At 49.6% G+C, this 23,643-nt stretch overlaps 1 protein-coding gene across 1 annotated transcript in view; it reads left to right on the top strand.

Moving 5' to 3' along the window:
* The window catches only part of CLSTN2 (calsyntenin 2), a 157,130-nt gene that overhangs the window by 105,083 nt on the left and 28,404 nt on the right, over positions 1 to 23,643 (top strand). Inside the window, exon 9 of the mRNA XM_036267466.1 lies at positions 14,657 to 14,819. Coding sequence (XP_036123359.1) covers positions 14,657 to 14,819 — 163 coding nt within the window. The remainder of the gene's footprint in view (positions 1 to 14,656; positions 14,820 to 23,643) is intronic.

Below are 23,643 nucleotides of genomic sequence, written 5' to 3'. Positions count from 1 at the left end.
AGCTTGCTGTCACATGCTCCTAGCACTCAGAAATGCACCCGTCTCAGGAACTGGGGTCAAAGACTAAGTGTTAGAAGAAAAGATTCTGCTGTACCCCCTATGTAAAAGGGTTGTTTGGGCCGGAAACTGGGAGTAGAGATATACGCAGAAGAGTAGGTGAGAGGGTCCCCTGGAGCATTCAGCAGCCTGGTGGGCCCAGGGAGTAGTGTGTATATTTATTAGTTCACAGTCAGGCATAAGAATAAGCACTCTGTGGAGTGGCTAAGTCTGATATCTCCCCTGCTTCTGCCAGATCACTGGAGAAGGGGGCCTGTCTCGGCAGAGCTGACTCTACAAGCTCCCCTGCAGGGTCTCGGCCTCTCCCCATGGAGCTGACTCTCCACGCTCCCCTGCAGGGTCTCGGCCTCTCCCCATGGAGCTGACTCTCCACGCTCCCCTGCAGGGTCTCGGCCTCTCCCCGTGGAGCTGACACTCCAGGTTCCCCTGCAGGGTCTCGGCCTCTCCCCGTGGAGCTGACACTCCAGGCTCCTCTGCAGGGTCTCGGCCTCTCCCCGTGGAGCTGACACTCCAGGCTCCCCTGCAGGGTCTCGGCCTCTCCCCATGGAGCTGACTCTCCACGCTCCCCTGCAGGGTCTCGGCCTCTCCCCGTGGAGCTGACACTCCAGGTTCCCCTGCAGGGTCTCGGCCTCTCCCCGTGGAGCTGACACTCCAGGCTCCTCTGCAGGGTCTCGACCTCTCCCCATGGAGCTGACTCTCCAGGCTCCCCTGCAGGGTCTCGGCCTCTCCCCATGGAGCTGACTCTCCAGGCTCCCCTGCAGGGTCTCGGCCTCTCCCCGTGGAGCTGACTCTCCACGCTCCCCTGCAGGGTCTCGGCCTCTCCCCGTGGAGCTGACTCTCCACGCTCCCCTGCAGGGTCTCGGCCTCTCCCCATGGAGCTGACTCTCCACGCTCCCCTGCAGGGTCTCGGCCTCTCCCCGTGGAGCTGACACTCCAGGCTCCTCTGCAGGGTCTCGGCCTCTCCCCATGGAGCAGGGTGCCTGGGGCATGGCAGGCTCCATGCATGTTTATTGAATGAATGAATAAGTGAATGAATTAATTAACAAATACAGTTTACAGACCCTTTAATGCAGTGGTTCTCAACCTTCCTAATGTCGCGACCCTTTAATACAGTTCCTCATGTTGTGGTGACCCCCAACCATAAAATTATTTTTGTTGCTACTTCATAACTGTAATTTTGCTACTTTATGAATCGCCATCGGAAATATGTGTTTTCCAATGGTCTTTGGCGATGCCTATGAAAGAGTCATTCGATCCCCAAAGGGGTCACAACCCACAGGTTGAGAACCGCTGCTTTAATGGGAGGCTTTTTAAAATCATTTAACAAGGGATTCTCCTTTTAAAGGTAGCCCTTCCTGAACACATATAACATCTCAGAGTTTACTCTTATCATGTGGAAGTCAAAGAATTTTCTTTCCTTATACCAAAAAGAGAAAAAAAAGATGGTGACCCACTAACCCACTATATGGCCATTTCTGTCATGATGAGCGATCAGACCAAATGCGGTGCACACCCTTCAAGACTTTCCACATCCTTAGCCCCACACTTGGGGAACATGGTAGGAATAAAAGAAGGCTTTTGTGAGTAGAATTGTGTCCTTTCAAAAAAAGATGTTGAAGTCCTCACCTGCAGCACCTCAGAATGTGATCTCATTTGCAAATAGGGTTGTTGCAAACGGAATTAGTGAAGATGAGGTCGTACTAGAGTAGGATGGGCCCCTAGACTATTATGACTGGTCCCCTTACAAGAAGACGTGTAAAGACGCAGACACACAGGAGAGGGCCACGTGAGAGTGGAGGATGGGCGCGGTGCGTCCACAAGTCAACGCCTGTGGCTGCCAGAGGCCCCGAGAGAGGCACGGAGACCTTCACCCAGAAAGGCCGCCCTGCCAATGCTGGGTTTCAGACTTCTGGCCTGAAGAACTGAGACCAGTGTGCTCCGGTGGTTGTCAGCTGCTCAGTGGATGGTTCTTTGTCACGGCAGCCATAGCAAATGAACACAGAGACCCACACGAGGTTGTGCACTGGGCATTCCCAGCATTGTTCAAAGACTGCGGAATCTGGCCCCTGAAGAGTGCCGCTTGGATGAATCCAGGATGAATCCAGGATGAATGAGCCCCACTTATCTCAGTGACTGCGGAGGGCCATTTATATTTCCTGACATCGACAATCAGACTGAACTTGGAACCAGCACATGTTTTGCACCTAATCAGCACTCAGAAAGTCCACGCTGAGTGATTCATCTGGGCATAGAGCTGATCGGACTACCCTTACCTTCTCTCCAAAGCAAGGAAAGGTTGGTGCTGGGGGAAGGGAGGAGGGGTATTGCCAGATTTTAAACTGTTTCCAAAGCTTTGTATGAGACCAAAACCCAAGTGTGAAAATTCCACTTGGCAAATATCCACAATAGCCTGATCTTAAGATCTTGGATGTTCTAAGGGATTTAAAATTGCACCTGTTCCCTAAAGATTTCTACAAATTCTCCCAAACCGAATGGACTGACTTGTCATTCAAAGAGAGTAACCAATTTCTCTGCTGTAGAATTCCAAGCAGGGCAACCGGTTCACAGGCCTTCCTTCCAGGCCCCCTGTGAAATGCAAATTATTGGCCTCGCCACAGAAATCGCTCTGCAAAGGGAACAGGTGACCAACAAGAAGCGACAGTGGATTTTTTTTGAGAGCAGTGATGTGATGCCCACAGCCCTGGCCCACTGACAGCCTTTAATTACAACCCAGCACCCCAGACTCCACCAGAGCAGATCAGTGTGAGGAGCCGTGTGGCAGAGGGTCTGTGCTGGAGCTCCTGCAGCCCCGACTGAAATGCACACTGGTCTAGCTGCTCCTCCGGGGAGCCGGCAGACACACACCCGGCGGACATGTGGCTGAAGGTGAGGCCAACCAGCCATGTGGCTGGTGAGATTTAAAATGCAAGATGCACTTGCTGGCTGGCGCATGCTCTGTCTTTGGAGACAGAAACACTTAACCAATTCCATTCAAGATACAGCTCAATTTCCAAAGGGGCACAATTTATTATTTGTATTATTCAGGGGAGATCTATTCACCAGCACCAAGATAGGAGATATGTCAACTAAATTATAATTATGTTTCTCTAAAGATACCCACTGAGATTCCTTTTTTTTTTTTCAACTTGCAAGAAAAAGTCAGACTGTATATTTATGGAGCCAGCCCCAATAGTCTGAATGGCAGAATGAGAAATTAATTTTCTTCAAATACATTACTTAGTAGTTAACTACATCTCAGTAAGCTAAATATACCGGGGTCCTCTTCAAAGAGCCTGTGATTTATTCTTATCTTTGCCAAGATGTAACTTTCTCAAGCACGGGCCTACGGGTGGGAAACAGGAGCGCCCGGCTCCAGCCCCACCTCCTTTTCTTCCCATGTCCCTCCTTACGCTGCTGCCTGGGCCTCTAGGTCCTGGAACCAGTCCCCTCATCTCCTCTTCAGGAAGGCCATTTGGCACTTGGTACCTAGGATGTGATCCCCGCTGGGGCTAAAAGGCCGTGTTTCCGGTGACAGAGAGAGTGACCCCAGGGGAAAGCAGACCGGGTCTCTGCAGAGCGTGGCCGCTGTCCATTCCTGCAGTCGGCAGTCCTCAAGAACCTACTGCTCACCTGAAGATACAGCTTGGTCTTTGCCCTCATGGATCCCAGATTCCAGGACTGCCTGACCAGTGGGACCCCCTGCTGTGTGTGTCTGTCAAGCACTTGAAGTGTGGCGAGTCAGAACCGAGATGCTCTGCGAGTGTAACCTACACAGCGGATTGCAAAGACTTAGTAAGAGAAACAGAATGTGAAATACCGTAATGAGCTTTCCTGTTGATTACAGGTGTACTGACTTTTTTGAGCTTGTCTTTGTTGCACATCACAGTATTTCATTTTTCACAAATTGAAGACTTGTGGCAACCCTGCATCAAGCAAATCTATCAATTCCTCCAATAGCATTTGCTCACTCCGTGTCTCTGTGTCACATTTTGGTAATTCTCACAATATTTCAAACTTTTTCATTGTTGTTATATTTGTATGATAATCTGTGATCAGGGATCTTTGATGTCACTATTATAATTGTTTTGGGGGACACAAACCATGCTTATATAGGATGGCAAATGTAATCGATAAATGTTGTATGTGTCCTGACTGCTCCACTGACCAGCCATTCCCCCATCTCTCTCCTTCTCCTTGGGCCTTACTATTTCCTCAAATGCAACAGTGTTAAAATTAGGCCAATTAATAACCCTACAACAGCCTGTAAGTGTTCAAGTGGAAGGAAGAGTTGCTCATCTCTCACTTAACTCTAAAGCTAGAAGTGGTTAAGCTTAGTGAGGAGAGCATGTCAAAAGCCAAGACAGACCAAACACCAGGCCTCTCGCACCAGCTAACCAGGTGGTGAGCGCAAAGGAAACGCTATTGAAGGAAATTAAACGTGCTACTCCGGGGAGCACACTATTGACAAGAAAGCGTAAAACCGCCTTACTGCTGATACAGAGAACGTTGTAGTAGAGAACATTATACTCAGCGAAATAAGCCAGTCAGAGAACAACAAGTATCACGTGATCTCACTTATTTGCGGAATCCAATGAACAAAATAGATCCAGAGACATGGACGTAGGGAACAGACTGATGAACCTCAAAGAGAAGGGGAAGGGGGGCGGGAAGAGATAAACCGAAGAACCTTCGTGCGTATGTGCATGACCAGTGGACACAGACTGCAGTGCTGTGAAGGCAGGGTGGGAGGGAGAGAGAGGAGGGGGGCATGGGGGGGAAAGGGGGTCATCTGTAATACTTTCAACAATAAAGATAAATTTTAAACATAAAAAATAAAAATAAAAAGTACTAAGTACAGATGTGGTGGAAACGCCAGAGGACTCGCATTAGCAGTGGAGCCTGAAGCTGCGACTGAACTGCCGCGATCTCACGGTGAAACTGTGACCGATGTGGGTGAGCAAAGACCGCGTTATTTTGAGGTGGGATCTGCTCCTGATGGAAAGGCTCTGAGAATTGTTGAAACGACAGCAGAGAACTTAGAATATTACATGACCTCCGTTGACAAAGCAGTGGGAGGGTTTGAGAAGATCGACTCCAAGTTTGAAAGAAGCTCCATCACTTGCTACAGAGGAACCATTCGCGAAAGGAAGAGTCAATCAATGCAGCAAACCTCACTGTCACCTTATTTTAAGAAACTGCCGTGGCCCATCCCTTTCTGCAGCCACCAGCCTGATGGGTCAGCAGCCATCCACATGAAGGGGAGACCCTCCACCAGCAAAAAAAAGACGACTCCCTGAAAGCTCAGATGATGGTTAGCATTTTTTAGCAACAAAATATTTTTTAGGCCTGGCCGGTGGGGCTCAGTGTTTGAGCATCAACCCACACACCAAAATGTCGCTGGTTCAATTCCTGATCAGGGCACAAGCCCGGGTTGTGGGCCTGATCCCCAGTGGGGCCATGCAGGAGGTGGCTAATTGATGTTCTCTCTCATCGATGTTTCTATCTTTCCCTCCCTTCCTCTCTCTCTAAAATCAATACAGAAAAAATATTTTAATATTTTTAATAAGGTATGTACATTTTTAGACATAATGCTCCTGTACATAATTGAGGGTAATAAGGGAGAGCACAATATCGTTAGTGAACACTGACGTTTTCTGAGTACTCACTGTGTCAGGCACTGGTCTAAATGTTGTGCGCGTACTAACTCATTTAATCCCCGTGAGATGGTTACTGTTGTCATTTCCATTTTGTAGAGGAAGGAACTGAGGCACAGAAAGGGGATGTGATTTTTCTGAGATCACACAGCCAGGAAGTGGTCAGATCAGAATTTGAACCCGGGAGGCCTGGCTTCAAAGCCTGAGTGTTGACCTGTAGCCCCTCTCTAAGGTTGAGCTGAGGGGTGAGCACTTTGTGGGGAATGGGGATCCCCACAGATTTGGGATAGCACAGAGCCCAGTTTGAGTAGGCGGGAAGACTACTCGGAGGGCACCTGAGCACATGCTGGCGCGGCGGGCTGGGCAAGAGGCAGGGGCTGCTGCTTCCCTGGCACCTGCTCTGCCAGTCCTCTGCCCACCGTATCACAAGCTTTGCCTTAGCCCTCAACGGCCACAGGCCGTTGCCAGCACAGGTCCTCCACCGTGAATGTTCCCACCCACTGGCCCGTTCACCTGCCCCTTTGCTTCACCGTCACTTCCTGATCTCCAGAAGTAAGCCAGACCTCCCACTTGTGGGCTCATGCGTTCCTCCCCTTCATAGTATTTCTGTCAGCTATAGCATTACATTTATTAATGTGAGTTTTCTATTTTCTGTCTATTCCTTTAGGGAAGGACCTGTATCTATTTTTGCTCACTTTATATACTCAACACCTGCAATAATGCCTGACCTATAATTGCTATCAGTGACTATCCACTGGATAAATAAGCCTTCCTGCAACACAGGCGCCCTCACGTGCTGCACTGATGTTCGTGGTTCAGAAACCCCCATTTGAGAACGACCCCCAAGGAGTCAAGCTCCTAGAAACCAGCTTAACTCTGTTAAAGGAGCTTTCTCAAAACATTCTGACCCTGGACACCTTTGTTCATGGTACGTCTTGCAGGAAATGTTTGACAACACTCCATTTGGGAAGGAAGCCTGAGAGGGTCTGAAGAGAACACGTTCCCAAGTGATAGCTAGTCAGGGCCTGTCTCCCCTGGCTGGCCCCCTTCCTCTCCCCCCTCCCACGGGAGACAGAACACAGCCCACTTCACTGAGAGCGGACTTCCTGCCCTAACTTCCGACTCCCGCGTGAACCCCATCAACCTACCTCCACGGGCCTTTGCAGAATTGCCAGACCACCCCAGCCTGAGCAAGAGAAGCTTTGACTTGAATGAGAGACTAATTGAAGTGCATTTTTTAATATAGGAACATTAGACCATCAGTGAGAGCGGGAAGTTGAGGAATCTTCCCAGGGTATCATCCCAGGGTGGGGATGGAAGGGCCGGTTGACACAGTTTAAAGGCTGGGGTGGGAAAAAATAAACCAGCTGGGCCAGTCTGCTGACTACATAGGCAAAATCATAGCGTGGCGCCAGGGTGCCAGGCATGTCCTCAGTGCATGTAGCACAAGTGTGTTTTCGCTCCCCATGGATGAGTTTGAATCCTGGGTGCTAGCAATTCTTGCACAAATTTCAAGAACAGTTTTTCAGGATTGTTTTGGGCTTGGCCCAAATATTGCTCAACCAAATTGCACATGGGGGTGGTCTCTCTGACACAGCCCACCATTCATGTCTCCGGCTCCCCTGTGCTCTGCCGCCCAGGGTCCGCAATTGCTTTTTGACAAAAGGCCCAGCGGGTGCTCTCTGAGCTGAGCTGTCATAATCACCTTCCGCTGAAAACACACTGTCTTCTCCCTGCCGGTTCCAAAGTGCAGGCGACCTCCTGGGTAGATGCTAAATAGATTAAGGAGTCGCATCTTTGCTTTGGCATGAAGTCGATCTTGGCATTAACCAAAACCTCATCCTTCTAATGTTCCAAAACAGTGGCCTGAGGCCAAATGGCCTTGCAAGTCTGCTGTGAGAACTCAGTTCGCAGGGTTTCAGTCCTCCTGGGTCCGTAGCTCTCCATTTCCGGACACAAGCTGCAGTTTCAGCCTCCCCTTGAGCTATATCCCGTGGGACGGGGGCTTACATTGTTCTGTATGTCCACTGTCCTCTGAATTTCACATGGGATAAGGCTGTTGAAGTAAAGAATGGCTTTCTAGAAGGCAGGGCACTGAAACAGTCACAGTCCTCAGTGGGCACACGGGTCCTCGGGAGCTCAGCCCCCACTCCCCACCGCCCACCTTCATCACACACATCTGACAGGACGTTTCCTTCCGTCGGCCATGGAATCGTGTCTCTCAGCTGCTCTATCAAATTGCTCATTTTGCTATCATCTCCTCTACCTTCTGATCTCTAATTCTGTTTTCAGTTTTCTAGTCTATGTTTAACCTGTCAATCTCTTTCTACTTCAACATCTGTCTTTTATTTCTGGAATTTTTACTGGGTTTGTTTTCAGACCTGCCCTTCCCCTAGTCCCTTTCAAATTGCTCCATTTTTCTGTGGCTCCTGGAATGTGAATTTGATCATTTATTTTGTCTTTTTTTTTTTTTTTTATCCTCACTCAAGGACATTTTTCCATTTTTTGTTCAGATAGAGCGGGAGGGAGAGACAGGAAGAGAGAGAGAGAGAGAGAGAAACATCGATGTGAAGGGACACATCGAGTGGCTGCCACCCGCACGACCAACCAGAGCCGGGGACAAACTGCAACCGAGGTACGTGCCCTTAGCGGGAACCGAACCCGGGTCTCTCTGTACCGCAGGCCGACGCTCCAACCGCTGAGCCAAACCGGCCAGGGCTATTTTGTCTTTTTATTCTCACACATGCAAAAGAATCATTACCTCTTTGTTTTGTAAGTTTTTACTTTGAGTTCATTTCCAACAGGAATTCTGCTCAGGCCCTGGGTTGTGGGAATATCTCTGGGAGAGGTTCTGAGTATGTTTTTGCTGGGGTCCCTAAAGATCTCACGTACATGTTTTTAAGTCGTTTCTGTGTTCTGGATACCCACACCCTATGGGCTGGCACCTGGGGACCCAATGCATGGACATCCGTTCCAGACTAGTTGGCTGGCTTCCTGCATGCCTCAGTTGACAGTGGCTGTCCCAGGACTTCTGCAGTCCCTTTGCAGTGGCTTTGTGCACACGTCCATGCCAACGCAGGCTTTGCTTGCACAGAGGACCTGACATCCATGGGCTTTGAAACCACACTCAATAATGTGGGTCACAGCCCCTCACGCAGCCACTGTTGCCACTCTCAGGTGCAGCTTTGGTCTTTTCTTTTGTTTGCTTTTTATACCTAAGGGTTTCTCTTCCTAGTGCTCTTACTTTTGTTTTATTTTGTTGTTCCATTTTATCCAGCATCTCGATGTATTTGGAAAAAGAAAGGGTTTCCATATCTGCTTGGGCTGAAAATAAGTGCTGAGTGCTGTGTATGGTTTATTTTGGTTTGATGGACACAATCAACCAATGCTATGGATACGGCTGATATCCTCACTTTACAGGTGAAGGAGCCAAGAATTAGGAAGTTTCGATTCATTTCCCAATGGCCAGAACATGATTCCCCAGAAATCCTCAAGTAGGTGAGACACCAGCGCATGACCCACAGGCCTGGCCAGCCTGGGCCCCAGCTGTCCCTCCTTGGCTGCCCTGCCCGTCTCATCGGCGCCGCCTCCAGCCCTCAGCAGCCTCCAGCCCCCGGCAGCCGGCACAAGCAGGCTCCGCTCTCTCCCCACCCACACTCACACCAAGCTTTCTCACCATTCCCCTGCTACCGGTGGTCCCCTCTCCCTGATCACGTGCGTTCCACCTTGCAGCAGCCTGTCCCAGACACACTTCCTCCACCTCGCCCCTCTCCAGTGCACACTGTCAGCTCTGAGTGCGAGGGAGGTGGAGAGGTAGGAATGGATGTGAGAAGTGTCGTCAGACCTTGGCAGTAAATTAGCTGGAGGGAGAGAAAGTCGGGGAGTCCAAAGCAATGCCCGTGTCCAGGCTTGGACGACAGACCAGATGAGGAAGCATGTGCTGAGGGGGATGCACAAGAAAGGGCAGGTGAGGCTGGAGCACGGAGGGTGTTCATTTTGGACACAGTGAGTGTGATGGGCCCGTAGAACGTCGAGCGGGGCCATTCGGGGCCAACCTGACATACGAGTCCATGTCTCAGGAGATCAGCCGCCGCTATGAGGTGAGTGTGTGAAGCTGAGCCACTGGCAGTGTGGGAGCCGAAAGACACACAGTGGGGTGTGCGTTACACCTACTCCTTATACATTCCTTGTGATTAGAAACCATGTCATTTCTTCCCTCTATTTCTAAAGGACACAACTGGCCCTCCTACTTTATAAGATTGCAGCAAGGATTGAATAGTGTAAGGAATCTGAAAAGTTGCTTCAAAATGGGAAAATGTGTTCCGAGATCAGTTGTTATGACTACCACCCTCCTGCCCCGCCCAGGAGCGCCCAGGCCTGTGGCCTACAGAAGAGAAGTAGCCCACGTCCTCGGGCCTCAGTTCCAAGTCTCTCCTCGCAGTCTCATCTCCCACCCCCCCTTCCAGACGTGGGAGCCCTCCGAGCTCTGTGCCTCTGCCCGCCCCTCCCAGGGCAGTCAACACCCCTCCCCCACAGGGCTCGCCAGCACCTTGCGGACTGTGCAGGCTGAGCCACACGAAGGGTTTGTCCGTTCTCTGACTGGGCTGGACACTCCGCACAGGTAAGTGCTTGTTTGCGTTCGCAGCCCAGGATACACACTTGGTAACACACTCAGGACTGAGTGAGTGAGTGACCCTCCACAAGCCCCGAACCTAGCACTTTCTTTGGCAGTAGAAAAGAGGGTGAATGATTAAAGGAATAAAAGGATCTGCTCCTTCACCTGGAATTCTTTCCTTGCTGTCTATTCCTAGTGAAATCTTAACAGTCCTTCCATATCCACCCTAAATACCCCTTCTCCCAGCCAGTCCTCTCTCCCCTCCCTGGGACCTCCGGGCTCTACACCTCACCTCTAACCCTCCTCTCCACCCCATCACACCGGAGTCCTGAAAGCACAGCGCGATCTGACCAGCACCGCATCCTGTGCGGCCCCTGCACACGCCCCAGGTCACAGTGGTTCAGGCAACTGCATCTCGCCTTGAATAGCTGCATTCCAAAGTGCCTGGTTTACTGGGGAAACCAACTCAGAACTTCCCATGTGGCGTTTAAAGGATTGTGGGGCAACCCCTCAGCTGCCCAGCCTGCTCCTCTCTCTCGAGGGAGGCTCCTGGCCCCTGACTCACCCTGGAGCATCAGCCTGCTCCCACCTCAGACCTCCTTTGACACTGTCCCTGCTACGGTTCCTCCACACCTGTCTCTGGGCCTCTGGTCTCCGATTCTCGCACCAGCTCAGCAGCATCCGCAGCTGCCCACCGCCGGCACACGCCTGCAGGTTTGAGGGCAGGCTGTCTTTGGTCCAGCTGAGGCTCTGGGCACCGGGGATGACGCTGGCCGTACTCGGTGTGGCTACCTTCTCCAGTGACTCACAACAATCGGGAATCGAAGTTCTTCTCTCGGCCCAGGAAAGGTCACTTCGCCTAATTCCCTTCTTTCTTGGTTGAGCTATGCATGGACACATTTATTTTTGTTTCTTTCTGTTTTGATCCTTTTTCAACTAGTTTGTCCCTGCAGTTCTAGCCAAGGGTTAATGTGGGTTTCTTCTTGATCACAGATCCACATTTATGAAACCCTAGCTAGGCGTCTCCTTTAGCTGCCTTCAGAGAGTGCTTGGTGCGAGAAGTCTGCAGGCATAAACCTCGTCTGAGCCAAAAGCCTGTCTGGGTGCCCAGTTAGAAGCTGAGCGGGGAAGTTTCTAATCACTCAGCCTGAGTCTTAACTCCCTTCCCTTTTGACCTTGGATGCTATCATTCTTGCTATCTCTGGTGATCCACATAACATGAGATAAAATGTATCCCCTTCCAAATTGCCAGAATTTTGTATTTTTTAATGCTTAATGTGGGGAGGACACCATGCACGAGCACACTCACACCGAGGGCAGGCGTCTAAATCCGCACAACGCTTGGCAGAAAAAAACTGACACTATGTGTCAAGAGTCTTCAAAATACCTCCAACCTTTGACCCAATAATCCCACTTTCAGGAATCATTCCCATGGATAGAATCAGAAATGCAGACAAATATTTATGCACAGAGAAATTCATTACAACATGATTTATAATTGCAGGTGCATATGAATACCTGATAATTGGGGAATATTTAAGTATATTCTCGTCTATCCATATTATTAAACTATTAAAATGAAGTTGGTGGAGGCATTTTCATGCTGATATTAAGTGAAACCAGTAAACTTTCAAATTGTCTGTGCAGGGTGATCTGCACAGACCTGTCCCAGCTGTGTGGTCTCAGGGTGTCTACAGGAATGCTATAAATAGAAAAGGTCCATTTTCCAGCAAGGTTGGAAAGTTATTACAGGCATATACGATGAGGCTGTTGGGAGTGTTGGATATACTAATGAAATGGGAAATCCAAAAAAACGAGGCTGGGCGTACAAGGTCACTGTGTTTAGGCAGGCCACCAAGGGGCTGCTAGTCACACCTCAGAACAGCGGGGGGTGGGGGGGGTGCCCAGGAAAGACTGTAATATGGGGAGGGGCCACTGCTGCTGTTGAGCTATGGAATTATTTTACATCTTCCTTGGAATTTGTTGCACTGTCCTACAGAAGTGTTATGAAAGAAAGGATGTCAGAGAATCGTCCTCCAACCAACTTGGACGGACTTGGGGTGTTGTCGGGGCAGCTGTCCCATGGAGTCAGCAGGGTAGCCATGCTCCAGGGGATGGCCCCTGGGAGGGTGCTGATGGTGGCCAGGACTGGGGAGACCTCCAGGGCTGCCTGGTTAATGCTCTCACTCTGCCTACATTTCAAAGGGCACGGGGTATGGTCTGGGTCCCCCTGTACTCTGAGCCTGACCAGAGGTTTCCTGATGCCTTTCTCAAAGAACATCACCGGGATGTCAACCACATTCCAGATTCTGGAACATGCTGCTGAGCTGTTGATTGCAAACCTCAAGTCTAGGAGGCATTGGGCCTCCTTGGATGGGGTGCTTCCTCGTTCAAATACTCTTCATAGATCCTCACTCTTCCATCACCCCTAGACTTTCTTTGTGGCACATCTACACCCCTGGATCAGTGCCACCCGGTCATGCAGGCCCGGCCTGTGAGCCCCGCACCCAGCCCAGCATCTGGTTTCAGGATTGAGCAGGAGAGGAGAGTAAATGGGTTAGGATTTCTAGTGAGGTGTAACAGGCCCTGAGCGAGCTGCACAGTCGGGGGAGTGTAACAAGACTTTGGAGACATCTGCCTGGGCCCCTTCTGCTTATCTTCCATGGACCCCTAAAATATTCATCAGGCTTTATCAGGCTAATGGGCTTCAAACGGAGCAATTTTCTGAGACATGAGATAGGACAATATAAAAAGAACATTAAGGGAAAAATTCTTATTGCAAAATGAAAGGGAAAAGATCATTTAGCATCCCTGTTGGTGTTATCTATTCATGAGAAACAGTGCATTTAATCCATTGTGGGATGTAGGGAGGGCTTTGATGCCCTCACCTTCGGGTCACCTTCACGCAGAACTCATCTGTCTCTGCTGCCACAGATGGCAGGGCCACGGGGACAAGAGGAACCGATGAGAGCATCACAGAGATGGCCTCCACAGGGGGCAGCGGATCACAGGCAGAGGGGGTGTGGCAGAGAGAGTCTAACGTGACTCCCAAGGCACTCACTTCGGGGATTGCAGGGAGGCGAAGCATTATTCTCCAGCTTTGCTTTCTTTTAAGCTTCCTGTCTCCCTTTCCAAGACACCCTAGTCTGGATTTACATTCTGAATCATGTGGGAGTTCAGTCCCTTGAGGTCAGGAACCGTGACTTCCTCTAGCCCCTAATGTTCCTACCCATGTATCAGGGTCCAGTTCTGGTTCCCAGCCCGAGGACCCCAAGCCTCGGATGTAAAAGGTGTGAGGGGACGTGTGTGTGAGAGTCAGGCCAGCAGGACCTCTGTGGTGCTCCGTGCCTCCCCCTCCTCCAAGGGAGAGCACAGCGGTCTTCCACAGGAAGAGAGCTCTCAGAATCTGCTTCGCCTGAGTCACACGGAGCATGAGGTTACAACAGTTCTGCAGGCGAGCCTCAAAGTAGAGACAGGACTGGGAGGGCTCCTTTCCTTCACCTCGTCCCTCCTCCTCGTCCCCCCTTCACTGTCTTTTCTCTTCTTTTTAATTCCTATTTCTTTCGCCTTCTAGTTTCTTCGTTTTTCCCTTCCTCATCCCTTTCTCTATCTTCATCTTCATTTCTACTTTCGATCTAGCATCTTTCTTTTTATAGCTCCATCGACCCCTAAACTTGGGAAAAATAATTTCAATGTAACTTTCTTTACTAAAGAATGAAGAGCCCAGGCCGGTTTGGCTCAGTGGTTAGAGCGTCAGCCTGCGGTCCAGAGAGACCCGGGTTCGGTTCCTGCTAAGGGCATGTACTTGGTTGCAGTTTGTCCCCAGCCCCGGTTGGGGTTGTGTGGGTGGCAACCAGTCAGTGTGTCTCTCACGTCAGTGTTTCTCTCTCTTTCTCTTCCTCCCTCTCTCCCTTTCGCTCTATCTGAAGATGAATGCAAAAAGTGTCCTCAAGTGAGGATAAAAAAATAAAAGAGAACAAAGAAAAATTTTATACAAAGCAAATGTAAGGTGACACCTCCACCTGTTCACCAAGAGCTTGCCAGCCTATACAGCTGGTAATTATGTGACCAAGATGATCTGCCCACAGTCAAATGTTTGCCTGATGATTGGAATCTCGGGCTTTCTTCTCTCTTATTGTTTGCCTCATCCTATTTGATGTGAGCTTCTATAACCTCAATGCATATCAATCACTATGTTCATTGAGCTCTTTGCAATAAAAATTGTTGACCCAAAAAATGCCTTCTCCACATTTTATAATTAGAATAAAAGCCTGATTGATGTTTCATTGCATATTCAATTTTAAATGTTGCTTCTCTTTCTTTTCATTAGATTTGTGACAAAGAGTGGCATTACTATGTCATCAATGTGGAGTTTCCTGTGGTTACCTTATACATGGATGGAGCAACATATGAACCATACCTGGTGACCAACGACTGGCCCATTCATCCATCTCACATAGCCATGCAACTTACGGTCGGCGCATGCTGGCAAGGTAACACTACTCAAGCCCTTCTCCCTGGACCACCGGGGTGCAGCCTATGAAAGGTACTGAGAGAAAAGGGAAAAGCAAGTGATATTGGAATTTGCCAAGAAAATCTGCTATCACTTACTAATAAAACAGGACTTATAAAAATAAGGATTCATTCAGACACTAAGCTTGTGTAATAATAAAACACTTGGCTTAAAACCAGATTTTGATATTAGATCAGCATGAGCGTTCCACGGTTGCCTCTGAGTTGCTGATGCCTTTCATGGCTCTGGAACCTTGAACGATGACTAGGCTATGAAGAAGGAAAGGCTGGACACGGAATCCTGCATCAAATGGTCAGTTGGCTCTATTAAGCACCACATTGGTCAGAAGCCAAAGATCTTCCTTTATCCCCTCACAAGTTGTTCAAGCCCCCTACCCTTTGTTCTGGGAACTCACAAATATGCAGAACTGTAGGAGGTCACAGGTTTGAGGCCATGGGAGGCCACTGTCAAGTTCAGCTCAGCAATAAGCCCCTCCCCTGCTCACTAAGGACGGAGGCTCCTGGTCACCTTCCAGCTCAAAGCCCTCTGCTCCCTCCTCACTTCCTTTGCTCCAACACACAAATCTTGGCTAATGTTCTCTCTGGAGTCAGCAAAACCAGCTCTCCAAGGAACGGGCATATAACCTTTCTTTCTCTCACTCAGATCCGCTGGACTCTATTTTGGCTCCCTGAAGGGCCATGGTGCTTTGAAGTACCAATGAGAGAGCAGAGGGGAAGGAAAATACTCCCCAAATAAGCAGATTAGTCTTTTGAGATGACCCAACCTCCTGTTGATGGATTCTGTGAAAGTCACTAAGTTTTATGACTTTGACCATTCACCGTGGAGGACTGATGGGAGAGGTGGCCTAGGGTATAAGACTATGACTTCAGAGGACCAGCCAGCCACAGGGTGAACTAGAGGAGACATAGGGTCCTCTGGGACAAAGAGTGATTCTGGACAGTCACACGCAAGAGGAGATGGAAATAAGTAGTCATAGTGCAGCCCTGGGAGCAGCAGGAAGATAAAACTCAGGAAGGGAACCAAGCACAGGTGAGGTGAGGGACGAAGATGTGTCTTTGAGCTGAGGCCACCAATTCAATGAGAGTTCCATCCGTATGCAGAATTCTCTAGGATATCAGGAAAGAGAGATACTGTCATCTAGCAAGAATCCAGGAAACTAATTAGTGTAGCAAGGCACTGACTCAGAGGTTTCACAGGAATCATTAGTCACTGAACACAGCTGTGCCAGAGCGATGGCTGGTGTGGCTCAGTGCCCTCCAACACCACAGCCAGCCTGTGGCTATTTTGGAACATAGCCTGTATACTTCCCATAATATAAGAAGGTCCTACTTCCATGTCCTCACCATGAACCTTACCATGACTTTCCTCGGAGGCCCTCAGAGACCACATCTGGATTCCTGTCACCCCAGCCTGCAATGGAAACCTGCCCTCAATTCTACAAGGCCAGTTACAGTCACGGCCGCCTAGTTTCGTGCTCTCTGGGTAGGGAAACAATCCCAGCAAAATAAAAAGTGACTCCATAAAAAAAAATCAATATGATCTCTTTGAGTCAAAATAGGCTAAGTTGTACTGCAGTGATAAGCAAGCCCAATTCTCAGTTAGTTAAAATAATTCTTGCTTCATGCTCACTGAAAACCAATGGAGGCTCTTCTCTGCTTTTGCTCCGGTCTGCATCCCAAGCAGACGCAGCAGTGACATTGCTGGATCCAGAGAAAGAAGAGAAAGAAGCATGATGAACGGTGTGCAGGCTCTTAAAGTTTCCACCTACAAGTGACACCAATCATTTTTACTCACATTTTATTGGCCACACCAAGTCATATGGCCACACCTCAGGGCCGGGAAATGACATCTATAATGTAGCTGGAAGAAAAACTGAAAATATTGTATGAACAACACTAATGAACACCACCGACTTTCCACCTAGTCAACAGATATTTGGTTGACTGTCCTTCCCACATAAAAATAATACAACCACCTTCCCTAAATGAGACAACCCCAAAGTCCCACGTGTTTCTGGCTCCCAGCTCTATGTTGAGGCTTTCTGAGTAATTTCTGGTGATCTCTTTATCGGGATGAGATGCATAGGAGGCTCCATACCCAGCACAGATGTGGCACACTAATAGAAATAATTATTTTCCATCAATTTTCCATCACCATAATCATCATCCTCTAACACAGACACACACTATGCAACAGTGGAATGAGGCAGAATAACTAAAAACAAAAACAATAAAACACTCCCATTAAGAAAGAGGAAGAATTTGAGAAATACAGCAGTCTTTGGTCCATAACAATTCTGAAATCCCTCTGGGCAGATGCTCCACAGGCCTCTACCCTAGGGAGGGGAGGGCTCTCTGTGGACCTGGAATCCATTCTCTGTAAAGTGTTTCCTTCTCCTGTTTCCTAGGCCACATATGATGACAGAATTGTCACTTCAGAAATAGCAGCTCTCATGTTATATCTGATTACAATTTATTTAAAAGTTATTTCACACAAAATGTTTTCAAGCATTAAACCAAAGTGTATGTTTATTTTACAAGAATGTAGGAGAAAGAATGACTACTAGGGTATTCACTGAGTATTTCTGTCCTCTTCCCAGATAAATGCTAAGACTACTTTTGTTGGAGTTAGGTTCAGTCATGTAACTTCTTTTGGCCAATTAAATGTGAGTGGAACCCTGGCCAGTTTGGTTCAGCAGTTAGAGCGTCGGCCTATGGTCCAGAGAGACCCGGGTTCGGTTTTCGTTAAGGGCACGTACCTCGGTTGCAGTTGGGTTGTGTGGGTGGCAGCCACTCGATGTGTCCCTTTCATGTCAATGCTTCTCTCTATCTCGCTCCCTCCCACTCTATCTAAACAAAAAATGGAAAAATGTCCTCGGGTGAGGATAAAAAATAATTTTTAAATGTGAGTGGAAGTCCTTCATGTCATTTCTTGGTGGCTACTTTAAGAGCCAGTGTTGCAAGGGGACTCTTAACATACATGGAATGTTTCCCGTCATGTCAGAAAGTACTGTTAGAAACTGAGGCTCTGAGAGGTGAAGTCGCTTTTCCGAAAGTCACCCGGTGAAGTCAGCCTGACCACATGTCTTCAAAGCATGTTCTCTTTTCACTGTGGCTCACTGCTCCTGCTGCTACTTGATCATTAAGTTGATGTAACTACATGTTTAGGAAAACGCAGGAGCTGGTGTATATTGACACACGCACTATAAACCCTTACCTTCTGACACATCTGACACCCTAGAAATGAGTGTATAGCAGGGGATTAGCAAAACAAAAACAAAGCAAAAAAGTTTAGGCTTTGGAGATAGAAAAGTTTGAGTTTGAGTCAAATCTTGTGGACCCAGTGAATTCCTAACTTCCCTGAGCTTTTATTTTCCTATCCATAAAACTAGAGTGATACCTAATTCACAGGGTTGTTAAGAGTTAGGTGCTGGGCACATGGAGTGTGCTTGGCATGTTTGAGTCAAATGAACGTGTACATTTGAAAACATCTGTGGTCCCCTTATTCTTGTAAAATAATTCTCTGCTCATTGCACTTACACCCAACATGGCAGACACTGTGCAAGACCTCGGTATACTATGGCTTCTGTGATTCCAGCCTCCCGGTGGCTGCTTGCATGCACTGACTTGTATCTCCTTCCCCAGGACCCGCCCTCACACACAGACCCGCCCTCTCAGCTCCGTCTATAGTTCAGAAAGAAGGTCACTGAGGCTTAAGAATAGTCAAAAGACAGGTGTTGGAAGATATGGCTTGTAGTGTAGGCAAGAACCTGATGCATATTTGGGGCCTTGGAGAAGATTTGAGTCAATAAATTTTCAGCATGGGAGGAAATCGTTTGAATCTTTAAAATTGGGCTTTGTAGGATGAACAAGAGCCCAGTGGAGAGATAAGGAAGGCAACGGTATATGCTACGGCAGGGAAGCTTGATGCCGTCATGCTCAGGGTACTTTATCACTGGGCACATGGACCAGAATGAGTGGAGAAGAGGCTGGGAAAAGGAGTTGAGACCAGACCATAGGATGTCACGCTGCCTTGTTAAGGAGCTTGGATTCGCATGAACACTTACATCCTCCTTGGAGTCACATTTTGTCTGGAAGGACACGCCAAAAGCTCTTTCAGTAGGACATGGTGCTGTGAAGTTAATGGCCTACAATGTGGCCCTTATCTCAGCATGTTTCTGAGCCTTTCAAAGTCCGCTTGCATGTGTACTGTAGCCCTCTCTGTGGACCTCCAGTTGGGCCTGCAATTGTGGGGAGTTTTTCAGGTGCTTTGGAGGTTGGCAAAGGAACCAGCTCCCATTTGCGAAGTGTCCCACTGGGGTTTACAATGGGGATGGAAACTAAGTGGGCAGCAGCCGCGTGCTGGGCGCCGGGCACCGGCTCTGGTACCGAGGCTGGGCAGGGCCCGGCAGCCCCGCTTAGCCTGCGGCATCCGTGTCGTGAATTTCAAAGCCACAGCAATCAGTGGGGCTTCGTTTTCATTGGTATTTTTCCAGTAATTAAAAAAGCTTGGATGTTCATTTACACTTGAGAAGTGTCGCCAGTACAGCCTAGAGCACGCAGTGCACCTTAACTGTAGAACACTTGCACTCAGGACGGACCTCACGTCACAAAGGAGTCCTTTCTCCGAGGACAGTGCACAGCACCTTGCCCTCACCTCGGTGCAGTGTCACCGTGTTCTCGGGACAGAATCACACCCTCGTGGCCCCACTTGGTCTGGGCGGACTCGGAAGTCACTGCCTTTAAACAAATACCAGGTTCCTTGTCTTTCTGGGTTGTGCCAGGCAGAAAGCCATTTAAAAGACTAAGTCATTTGTTCTTTTCCTTATTTGTCCTACTCATCCATTTCTAAGAGCAAAAATTCAAGTTCTACCCATAAATGATGAAAATCGTATACTCACCTCCGCTTCACCCCGGGCCTGTTAGCTGGGCCCGGTCACCCAGGCCCCTCACCAGCTACCCGTGGGAGTGACGGGGAGGCTGCTGACTGTGGCGGCCCAGGCCTTACGGAGCCCTCAGGGTTTCAGGGAGACGCCCCGGCAGACGACACTTCAGGGCACCTCTCCCAAGACTACAGCCAGAGCACCTCTGTGTCACCTGTTGAAACATGGTACTCTGATGAAACATGGTACCCCCTCAAGAAGCCACTACCCTGCTCCCTGCCTGATCCTCATCTCTTCCTGGTAGATCCCATCACAGGCGCCCGACTCCTGCTCTGTCCCCAGCGACCACCTCATCCCTACATCTACTGGGGACTCTCCTCCAGCATTCTGAGTTTGGCATTCCTAGCGCCCAGCTTTGCCTATTTCTGACCCTGGTGTGCCCCGGCTCTCTAACCTAGCTCCTGGTCTTGCTGAGTTCTATCCCCCTTCCCCCACTTAACAAATAAAGCAGCAAGAGGTAGAAAAGGGCATGGTTCTATAAATTAGAACCTGTTAAGGCACAGATACCGAACCCCCATTGTGGCTTTGGGGAGGATCCAAGGCAAAGAATAGGAATGGTCCAAAAAAAGATCAAAGGCAGAAATCACCCTGAGAGTTGCAGTGATCAATAGCTCATGATCCTTAGCCACATGTGGTCCCGAGATTTGGTGTACGTTTCCAGGTCATTTTCTGCCAGACGCTGAAATGAGTGCAGACACGTGAAGTACATGCCTTCATTTAATAAGCTTGGTCTAATTTCCTACAGATTCTCTTAATAAAGTCTGTGTTGAAATTATCCTGCATCCCTGGGGTCTGCTCTGCAAGAAGAGGCACGTGCTAGCGGAGTCTGCCTTACAGTCAGGCGGCATTTCCCAAAGGCGGCTCCATGGAGCTCCAGCGCGCGGGGGGCCTTGCACAAGGAGGCCAAGGTCAAGTTTGGGAAACTGCGAAAACCATCCCCACACCACCACCTTGCAGAGTCACGGTGCGCGTTAGCTTATTAACAGCTCTCAAAGGCCCAGCGGAGCAGTCTGTTTGACGTGACGTAAGCTACATTCCTTGGTGTTTTCTCGCTGCCGATCTCGCTCACTGTCTGGCAGTGCTGCTGGGACGCTCTTTGCCAAGCACCTCACAGGCGTCACTGATGCAGGTCCCCATCCCCTACCAGGTCATGAGTTTGCAGAAGGCAAGGACCGTCCCCTCTCACGGATTCTCCTCTCTTCACCGTTCCCCTTGCTCCGGGATCCAGAGCAGCTCAATAATTAATGTGCATGTAATTACATCCCATTTTCCAGCCTGTTTTGACAAAAGTGTATGGTTCACGGTCTGACACACAGGAACGATCACCAGGTGTCTCCGAGCATCGTCTAAATCAGGGAAAGACTGTTCTAGGCCCTGGAGTTGATTTGACATGAATGTGTATTGGTTTAAAGGCAACACAGATTAAATCGGCTTTAAGGTTCCATGATTCGTGCCTGGAAACACAGTAAAACTGGGTCGTCATTCTAACTTTGTGTCTTATTCTGAAGAGTGTATTAATTGGAAAGTTTGGCAAGGGCCGTAGAAAAACAGTATCATTTGAGCTTCTCTGAAAGGCGTACCAGGGGAGGAATAAAAGAAAGATGCCACGGAGAGAGGGTGGAATTCGCAAGGTGTGACCCTTCCTTGGAGTCCCTTGGTTCTTAATGCCACACGAACCCGCTGCCCCCCGAGCTCCTGCTCTGGGCTGGCCTCTTGGCACCTTTTCCTTTAGCGCCCCTGGGGTATGATTACAGTCCCCATTCGGCTGATGAGGAAAGGGAGACATAGAGAAGACAAGCACCTCGGTGAGGGCCACACAGAGCCTGGATGGCACCCGGCCTGTGCCCTCAGAGCACCCTCACTACTCCGCCTCTGTTCCTAGCGTCGTGTGAAGCCAGATGGTGTCGCACAGTCAGGGAAGGAAGACCAGAGGATTCCGGAATCTGGGGTCAAATTGTTTGCCCTGACTGTCTGGGCATTTTTCCCACAGATTTTACCAAGTCCAGCTGAGGGCTAAAGGTGAGTCCAGGCCCTTGGTCCCCATGGTTCAGTAGGAAGGGAAGTTTGGCATCGAAAGGGGAGACCTCCAGCCCCTCACTGCTGCTGCTTGATCTGCTCTGGGTCTTTGACAACAGCAGTGTCTCGCCTCCGTGCTCCTCGGTTCTTCATCCAGAGAATGAAGGAGACACTGGTGATATGGGAGGGCCCTTCCACTCCGTGAAGTAGGTCTCCAGAGAGCTGGCTTTTGAGCCGTGTTTCACGCACTTAGAATACACCATAGAAATGTTTGCTGGGAAATTCAGAGAGATGGACGCATAAAAACTGAAGGGTCGAGAAAGCCTGCTGAGAATGCGCCACGTCGGCCGTGACGGCAGGTCATCGGTCTCCATGTCACCTGCAGCCTCCAGCGGCCACCCCCTGGGCTCGTGCGGACAGTCTTCAGGCTGCAGCTGACGGGGCTGTCACACACTTCGCTTCGTCTTGGCGTCCACGGGCGTCTCTGGCTGAGACCAGGAAATGAGAGGAAGCAAGATTTCCGATGGTCTCACATTTGCATTGCTCACAACGGATAGCCAACCATCCGTGAACTCGTGCTCACTGAGATGCACCCCGTCACCCAGCCGTGCACAGAGCTGCTTGACTCAAACAGGAGGGAACGTGGCCGCCGTCCTCCCGCGGGCTCCTCAGGCTAACCAGCCGCCGGATTGACCGAGGAGAGAAAAGGCCGGCAGGTCTGCGCTCACTTGGCAAAGGGAGGAGCTGGCACATTCATACGCATTGATCTTTTCCTCTTGCTTAGAGGAAGGTGGACATTACCGATTCCAAAGCTCTCTTTAGAGTGGGTGGGCCCCCACTCTCACTGGAAAGAAAGCTCAGGGGGAATTCATTCCCAGTGCGCATTCTGGCCCAGAAGGACACAGCCTATGTTAAACTGCATTTGGTAAATGCTACTATTTTTTAAGACGAACGTGTTTCCAAGCATACTTGGCACACATCTCTGGGCTTTGCTGCTGAACTCCCTCGGTGTCCACGGAAGCCAGGATAATTGGACCGTCTCGCCCAGCAGTGTATAGGCCCCAGCCTGTCCCCATCTTTATGAAAAAGCCCGATTGTTACACCTCCAAGAAATCCTTCCAGAACCCGCCCAGCCTCATCCCCTGGTGTGCAGTGCAGGCCACAGGCCCAGGAGCCAGCCAGGTCTGAGTTTGAATCTAGGCTTCTGCATGGCCTTGGACAAGTAATCAACTTTGAAAACATCATCTGTGATAGCAGCTATATGTGGGGCGGGGAAGAATCTGGATTTACAAAGAAAAACAATAGTTTTTCCCATCCATCTTATGTTCATTTTAAGTTCCTATTCCCTCTGAGTAGGGGAGGCTTAACTTTAGCACATTAGGAATTCTTCCATTTACTTAGGGTGCTGGCTGATTTCAGGGGGATTTATATGATGTGAGGGTGTTGAGCAGACCTCCCAGTGGTGCTCACCAGTCTGGTCCTCAGTCACTGGTGGTCCCGGTGTCTCCTTGCCTTATTCAGGGGCACAGAGATGTCTCCCTGCTCCTCGTGCTCTCTCTGTACGACCGTCTTCCTCCGTCCAGGTGCCCAGGCCAACATCCCCTGCAGCATCACCCACCCCTGCCAGGGCTCAGCCCAGGTGCCCGGCCCCGGTGCCCTCACGCTGCACCTCTGTCGTCTAACCTCCCTCCAACACCCCCCGGTCTGGGGAATCATGTCCTAGTCTGGGGGAATCCAGTTTCTTCTCTATTTTTCCCCAAATGTTGATCCATGTTCAGATCTTCCCCACCCTCCTAACAGTTTAGGCTTCTGGAAATGGAACTGG

Source organism: Molossus molossus, unplaced genomic scaffold (assembly GCF_014108415.1).
Source record: "Molossus molossus isolate mMolMol1 unplaced genomic scaffold, mMolMol1.p scaffold_m16_p_18, whole genome shotgun sequence".
Taxonomy (NCBI): domain Eukaryota; kingdom Metazoa; phylum Chordata; class Mammalia; order Chiroptera; family Molossidae; genus Molossus; species Molossus molossus.
The sequence above is the reverse complement of the archived record's forward strand: the minus strand, read 5'-3'. Positions and strand labels throughout refer to the sequence as shown.